Source organism: Urtica dioica, chromosome 4 (genome assembly GCF_054948205.1).
Source record: "Urtica dioica subsp. dioica isolate 48M chromosome 4, U.dioica_male_clone48M_v1_H2, whole genome shotgun sequence".
Classification (NCBI taxonomy): Eukaryota; Viridiplantae; Streptophyta; class Magnoliopsida; order Rosales; family Urticaceae; genus Urtica; species Urtica dioica.
In genome coordinates, this window is record NC_142759.1 from 26,364,217 (window position 1) to 26,371,960 (window position 7,744).

The window sequence follows — 7,744 nt, forward strand, 5'->3', positions numbered from 1 at the left end:
TGGGCGACCTACGCTGAACCGACTAAGGGCTATTACTTCAACATACTACCTACTGGTGAAGTTCCCAACTGAGGATGGAATCGGCATCATGGCTGGAGATCAATCCCAAGTCAGAATATGCTACATGCAGGGAATCGATGGAAAAACTGCTAGAAAGACAGTTAACACAATCTCCCAGCTCAGAGATAGCGTCGAGTCGACCAAGGTCCTCCGCGAAGTCCATGAAGACACCTGCATGACACCCAAGTGCAAGGTAACGGCGTCCTCATCAGGGACCCCACAGAGTCTACCAGGTCATACATGGACGAGACACCGATCTATCGCATGTGGAATGCGGAACACTTGAAGAGAGTACTACCACTAGCCAGCGCTCCCCCCATTTTATTTCTTTGCTTTCTAAACATTCAATAACGCCTACGAGCCAACGTTTTAGGATTTCAAATTTTTTGCAATATTAATAAAGTTCGATGTTTTTCTTTCAAAATCCACTTTATCAAAGATCTTCAATCATCAAAGATTACACTTGTAAACCCAAAACTCGGGGGGCTAGTGACATAGGCAATGGTAAGTATGCTCAAAATCCTCAAGAAAGTACGCTCCACAAAAAGAAAGCACGCTCCATCAAAACAAAACACCCGAACATAAAACGGGAACAAGCGTGCACCAAAGACGCCTCCGCGGCGCGCCGTAAGCCATCCCCGAGATGCAGGCTAAGACGCCTCCGCGGCGCGCCATAAGCCATCCCAGAGATGCCGGCTAAGACGCCTCTGTGGCGCGCCATAAGCCGTCCCAGAGATGCAGGCTAAGACACCTCTGTGGCGCGCCATAAGCCATCCCAGAGATGCCGGCTAAGACGCCTCTGCGGCGCGCCATAAGCCATCCCAGAGATGCCGGCTAAGACGCCTCCGCGGCGCGCCACAAGCCATCCCAGAGATGCAGGCTAAGACGCCTCCGCGGCGCGCCACAAGCCATCCCAGAGATGCAGGCTAAGACGCCTCCGCGGCACACCACAAGCCATCCCAGAGATGCAGGCTAAGACGCCTCCGCGGCGCGCCATAAGCCATCCCAGAGATGCAGGCTAAGACGCCCACATGGTGCACCTAAGACGCCTACATGGCGCACCTAAGACGCCTACATGGCGCAACCAAGCCGTCACTCGTGACGCACCTAAGACGCCTACATGGCGCACGTAAGATGCCTACATGGCGCAACCAAGTCGTCCCTCGCGACGCACCTAAGACGCCTACATGGCGCAACCAAGCCGTCACTCGTGACGCACCTAAGACGCCTACATGGCGCACGTAAGACGCCTACGTGGCGCAACCAAGTCGTCCCTCACGACGCACCTAAGACGCCTACATGGCGCACTTAAGACGCCCATATGGCGCAACCCAGTCGTCCCTCGCGACGCACCTAAGTAGCCTACATGCCGCATCTAGGCCATCCCTTACGACGTGCCTACGATGCCTAAAACAACGCATAGAGCCGTCCCTAACAACGCGCTCTGAGTCACCACAAGGCGCTGCGTACGATGACTAATCGCAACGCACTAGAAGCCGCCATAAGGCGCACCTGAACCGCCACATTAGGCACAGTTCAAGCTATCTCCGCCACCGCCGGCTGAGCACGATCACACCCGCCTTGGGAGACTCTCCATTCTGTGCGAGCTAATCAAAGCTTCTCGTAAAAACTCGCAAACTCCGCCTCTGAGCGAGAACCTCGCTCGGCCTGAGCTAGCTGAGACTTCACTCGAGCAAGCTCCTCCTGGAAGAGTCCCAAGCGACAAATGAGGTCATGTAGAACCTCCTCGAGTCGAGTCATTCTCCTCGAGTCGAATCTCGCTCCTTGAAACGAGTCAGTCTCCTCGAGTCGAGACGCGCTCCTCGAGTCGAGTTATTCTCCTCGAGTCAAGCTTCGCTCCTCGAGTCGAGGCACGCTCTCCTTAAGTCAAGCCTTGCTGCTTGAGTCAAGTCATTATCCTCGAGCTGAGCCTTGCTCCTCGAGTTGAGTAACTCTCACCGAGTCAGTCTCCTCAAGTCGAGCATCGCCCCTTAAGTCGAGTCGCCCTCCTTGGGTCGAGCCTTGCCCCTCGAGTCGAGTCATTCTCCTCAAGTCGAGCATCGCTCCTTAAAGTCGAGTCGCTCTCCTTGAGTCGAGTCTTGCTCCTTGAGTCAAATCATTCTCCCCGAGTCGAGCATCGCTCCTTAAGTCGAGTCGCTCTCCTTGAGTTGAGCCTTGCTCCTCGAGTCAAGTCGTTCTCCCGGAGTCGAGCATCGCTCCTTAAGTCGAGTAGCCCTCCTTGAGTTGAGTCTTGCCCCTCGAGTCGAGACATTCTCCTTGAGTCGAGCATCGCTCCTTAAAGTCGAGTCGCCCTCCTTGAGTCGAGCCTTGCTCCTCGAGTCAAGACATCATCCTCAAGTCGAGCCTTGCTCCTCAAGCCGAGTCACGGCCTCCTCGAGTCGAGCCTTGCGCCTCGAGTCGAGTCACCCTCCTCAAATCAAGCCATGCTCCTCGAGTTGAGTCACTCTTCTCGAGTCATCCCCCTCGAGTCGAGCATCACTCATCAAGTCATTCTCCCCGAGTTGAGTCTTGCTCCTCGAATCGAGTCATACTCCTCGAGTCGAGCATCGCTCCTCGAGTAGAGTCATATTCCTTAAAGTCCAGCCAATCACCTTGAGTCGAGCCTAGCCCCTCGAGTTGAGACTTGAGTCGGCTACCCGAGTCGAGCCTAGCCCCTCGAGTTGAGACTTGAGTCGGCTCCCTGAGTTGAGCTTCGCTCCTCGAATTGAGACTTTATTCAGTCTCCTCGAGTCGAGCCTTGAGTCAGTCTCCTCGAGTCGAGCTTCGCTCCTCGAACCGAGCCTTGAGTCAGTCTCCTCGAGTCGAGTCCCGCTCCTCGAACAAGCACCTGGAGCGACGTGAAGAACAGGTTAGCCAAAGCAGAAACCCGCACTCACGTCTGGGGAATAAGGGCCGATCTCCCGAGCGCAGACGGAGAAGCATCGCCAGGGCTGGGATGACGGATGCCCCGTGAGACCGACTTATGCTTGGTGCGCTGTCAAACTTTGAGTGTTGACCCCCGAGCAGTCGAAGCCCTCCGGTGCGGCAGAGCCTTCCGCAAGGTACCACTCCGTCTTCTCAGAGCATCGGCCTACAGCATCAGCCTCCGTCTCCGGGACCTCGGAACGAGCACGCCTTTGCGAAATGCAAAAGTGCAGTCGCCTTCCAAGATGGCCGAGATGGGCGCCATGATCTTCCCCTGATTGGTCACGATTACACGATCGTCGCCCTGCTATTCACCATCGAGTCCCACGGACTCCGCTTGAAAATATCCTTAAACAAAACGTGACTTCACCAAAAGACCAACTGACCGCGACACGCCGGTACGCCTCTACACAAATGCACGCCCTACTTGCGCGAGCATATCCCCTTTGCTCCGGGGCTAGAGCGACGGACGCAAGCGCGTTCGCCTAGCCCACGTTGAGCCACGCCTCCTATCCGCTTGGATCCTCCTCCACGTGTCGATCACACACTCGTGTCGAGAAAGACGGAAAAGCGAGAAAGAGCACTTACAATTGTGAGAGTATTCTTTATAATCACAAAGGCTTCGCAACAGTGAAGCTCTGGGAAGTCTATTTTCCTCAAACACCCGGCGAAAACAACTAAAAGTTCACCGCATGGGGCCTCCCGAGCAATGAACTTGGGGGGCTAATGTTGTCGGTGATTTTCGGAAAACCCGAGACGCCAAGAAGGCACGTCGCTCAAAGGGCCGATGGTCAGGCCGGAGGTCCTGAGGAGCGGCAAGTCTTCAAGCCCTCGCCCAAACTCTTGACTTCTTGAGTCGAGCTTAGCCCCTCGAGTTGAGACTTGAGTCGGTTCCTCGAATCGAGCCTCGCTCTTCGAGTTGAGCCTTGAGTCGGTTTCCTCGGGTCGAGCTTCGCTCCTTGAAGTTGAGCTTCGAGTCGGTCTCCTCGAGTCGAGCATCGCTCCTTGAGTTGAGCCTCGAGTCGGTCTCCTCGAGTCGAGCTTCGGTCGTCGAGTCGAGCACCAACTCGAGTCCTATCCGTCAAACAAACATTTGTGTCATAACCCAAAATACCATGCCCACAATAGTTCAATGGGCCCGGAAGCGAGACGGTCGCAAAAAGCCCACAGAAACGAAGCCCAGCGCGCGCCGCGGGTTCTGCACCGCGCGCCGCGCGCCAAGGCTCGCGCGCCGCGCAGGTTGTGCGCCGCGGGTTTTGGCACCGCGCGCCGCGCAGGTCGTGCGCCGCAGGTTGTGCGCCACGGGTTTTGGCACCGCGCGCCGCACGCAAAGAGTCGCGCGCCGCGCAGGTCGTGCGCCGCAGGTTGTGCGCCGCGGGTTTTGGCACCGCGCGCCACGCGCAGCGGGTTGCGCGCCGCGCGCCGCGGGTTGTGCGCCTCTTCTTGAAAAGAGACGCGTTCCTAGTCCCACATGGACGCCGAATGACCCCCTTAGGGTCCTCAAACACCTATATAAACCCCCTCCCATTGAGGGGAAAATCATCCCTTCATCTCCTATCGACACGCTCGATTTCTTACTCTTCTCTGCTTCTCTGGATGCCATATTTGGCCTGAAGCAGTTTCTTTTCTCTCTCCCCCGTTCTCAGAGGTTTCGAAGCACTCACGGGGACTTCCATGACGTCGCTCCCTCTGACCGAACGTTCTCCGGTGCTCAAGCACGCCCCTAGCGTTCTCGACTAGAGTTCCCCTCGCGCGTCTAACACGCTAGACGCGTACGCGATCTCCGAGGCTCTGAGACGCTGCAGAGGACTCCTCACGCCCCGTCTCCTTCGTCGAGCACGCTTCTCCGCCGAGGTTCTACGCCTCATACTGCGTCTTTCACGCTTGAACTACGTTCTGACCTGATCCCACGCACGGGTACGTAGGCAGCCGACAACCAAGGCACGGTCACTCCTCCTCCTCACCCCCTACCTCTCCCGAGAGGCAGGTTGATCGGAGAAAACCCTAGCTCGAGACTATCGAGTTCACACTCTTGGCCCGGGTGCGATCACTTGGTCCGGCCTTGGATCGAACCGCCCGAGGTTTTAAATAGTTGTTCATTTTCGTGCGACAACACTATCCTAGGGAGACCTTGGATACATGGAATGAGGGCGGTACCGTCAACCTACCACATGTGCGTACGATTTTCGACTCCCAACGGGATACAAGAAATCAGTGGGAGCCAAGAGGCATCCCGAATTTGTTATATGAATAATCATAAAAAAATCATCGAAAAGCACCAGCCAAAAGAAAACAATTCGGAGGATCCATCTAGCGAAGAAACCAACGAAGGCCAATAGCAATTAATGGCCATCGGAAACGAGATCATCCATCAGCCTCCGATGGAAAATTCAGAGGAAAAAGACGAGCCTAATACGGAGTCAATAACGCAGATTCAGATCAATGGAACTGACCCCGAGAGATGCGTAGGCATCGGGACCAAGCTGAAAGGGAAGGTACGCCAAGAACTGATAACGTTTCTGAAGAAGAACAAAAAGACGTTTGCATGGACGATAGAGGACATGCTAGGTATAGACCTCAAAATCGCCGCACACAAACTCAATGTTGACACAAGTTTTAAGCCCGTAAAAAAAAGCGTAGGAAACTCGGCTCAGAGAGGGCTAAAGTGGTCAACGAAGAAGTAGATCGCCTCTTAAAATCCGGTTTAATACGCGAAGTAAAATACCCCGATTGGCTCGCCAATACCGTCTTCGTCAAGAAAAAGAACGGTAAATGGCGCGTATGCGTCGACTATACCGATCTTAATAAAGCTTGTCCTAAATACAGCTTTCCCCTACCACACATAGAGCGCCACCGCCGGTCATAAAATCCTATCATTCATGGATGTGTTCTCAGGATACAATCAAATCATGATGCATCCCAATGATCAGGAAAAAACCGCTTTCACAACCGACAAGGGTATCTATTGCTATAAGGTGATGCCCTTCGGGCTCAAAAACGCAGGAGCCACGTATCAACGACTAGTGAACAAAATGTTCGCCGACAAAATAGGAACAACGATGGAAGTTTACATCGATGACATGTTAGTAAAATCGCTACGAGAAACAGACCACGTATCACATTTAGAGGAATGTTTCAAGGTCCTAAACAGTTACCAAATGAAGCTAAACCCATCTAAATGTACCTTCGGAGTATCTTCTGGGAAATTCCTCGGATACATGGTAACTCAGAGGGGGATTGAAGCCAACCCGGACCAAATACAAGCACTCCGAAACTTACCTTCTCCCAGAAACAAAAGGGAAATCCATAGACTAACAGGACGCGTGGCAGCCCTTAGCCGATTCATTTCCCGATCGACCGATAAATGCTTACCCTTTTATAAGCTCCTGAGAGGAAACAAGAAGTTCGAATGGACAGAAAAATGCGAAGAAGCATTCGAGCAACAGAAACAATACCTGGCCGAACCTCCGATCCTAGCCAAGCCCGAAGTAGGAGAATCGCTCTACCTGTATGTAGCCGTATCACACACCGCGGTCAGCGGAGCCCTCGTCAGAGAAGAACGATGAGACCAAAAACCAGTGTTTTACATAAGTAGATCACTCGTTGATGCAGAGACGAGATATCCAGCAATGGAGAAATTAGCTCTGGCCGTCGTCACAGCGGCCCGAAAGCTACGACCATACTTCCAATCCCACTCAATAATAGTAATGACCACTCAACCTTTACGTTCATTTCTCCACAGCCCCAACCAATCGGGGAGATTAACCAAATGGGCCGTCGAGTTAAGTGAATATGATATCGAATATCGCATTAGAACATGCGCGAAGTCACAAGTTCTAGCCGATTTCCTTATCGAGCTCCCCGCAAATGAAAGCGAAACCACGACAGGCGCTGGAAATTGGACCCTTAAAGTCGATGGTTCATCCACAAAACAAGGGGTCGGGATTGGGATACATCTGGTATCGCCACATGGAGAAGTGATTGAACAATCCTTCCACCTGGATTTCACCGCCTCAAACAACGAAGCCGAGTACGAGGCACTAATCGCAGGATTACGCCTGGCAAAAGCTGTGGGAGCAAAATCCATATCCGCCTTTTGTGACTCGCAGCTCGTTGCGAATCAAATCAGGGGAGAATTCGAAACAAGAGACGAGCGTATGGAGACATACGCACAATTAGTAAAAGAAATGAAAAATCAATTTGAAAAGTTCGAATTAACCCAAATCCCTAGAGGAGAGAATACCACAGCTGACGCCCTCGCCGCCTTAGCTTCAACGTCAGATCCTACGATAAGCCGAATCATACCGGTCGAAGCAATAAAACAATCTTCTATCACTACCAAAAGCACAAGCATAATGGTAATAATAGAAGAGGGGGACTGGAGAAGGGATATAATCAGATATATCTCCGAAGGCCACACCCTGATAGATAAATAATTGCGTCGAAAGCTAATCAGCCAAAGCGCAAGATTCTCCATAATAGATGGAGTGCTTTTCAAGAGAAGTTTCTCCGAAATATACCTACAATGTATAGGAAAAGAAGAATCCAAACGCATCCTTTCCGTCATACACGAAGGAGAATATGGGAACTACGCGGCCGGAAGAGCCCTAGCGGTCAAAATAAAAAATCAAGGGTACTTTTGGCCAACCATGGTCGTCGCCTGTGAGCAACACTCACGGAAATGTGACCAATGCCAAAGGCATGCCCCGAATATCAAGCAACCAACCGAGGAACTATCCTCCATATCCACTCCATACCC

At 52.7% G+C, this 7,744-nt stretch overlaps 1 protein-coding gene across 1 annotated transcript; it reads left to right on the forward strand.

Annotated features, from left to right (window-relative positions):
* The first annotated feature begins 6,614 nt into the window (after positions 1-6,614).
* Positions 6,615-7,421, forward strand: LOC149401405 (uncharacterized). Its single transcript, XM_089610705.1, has one exon. The coding sequence runs from the start codon at positions 6,615-6,617 to the stop codon at positions 7,419-7,421; it is 807 nt and encodes a 268-aa protein (XP_089466831.1).
* The last annotated feature ends 323 nt before the right edge of the window (positions 7,422-7,744 follow it).

What these genes read in the sequence shown, in the direction of transcription:
- LOC149401405 (XM_089610705.1), top strand. Translation starts at nt 6,615, where the DNA reads ATGGAGAAATTAGCTCTGGCCGTCGTCACAGCGGCCCGAAAGCTACGA.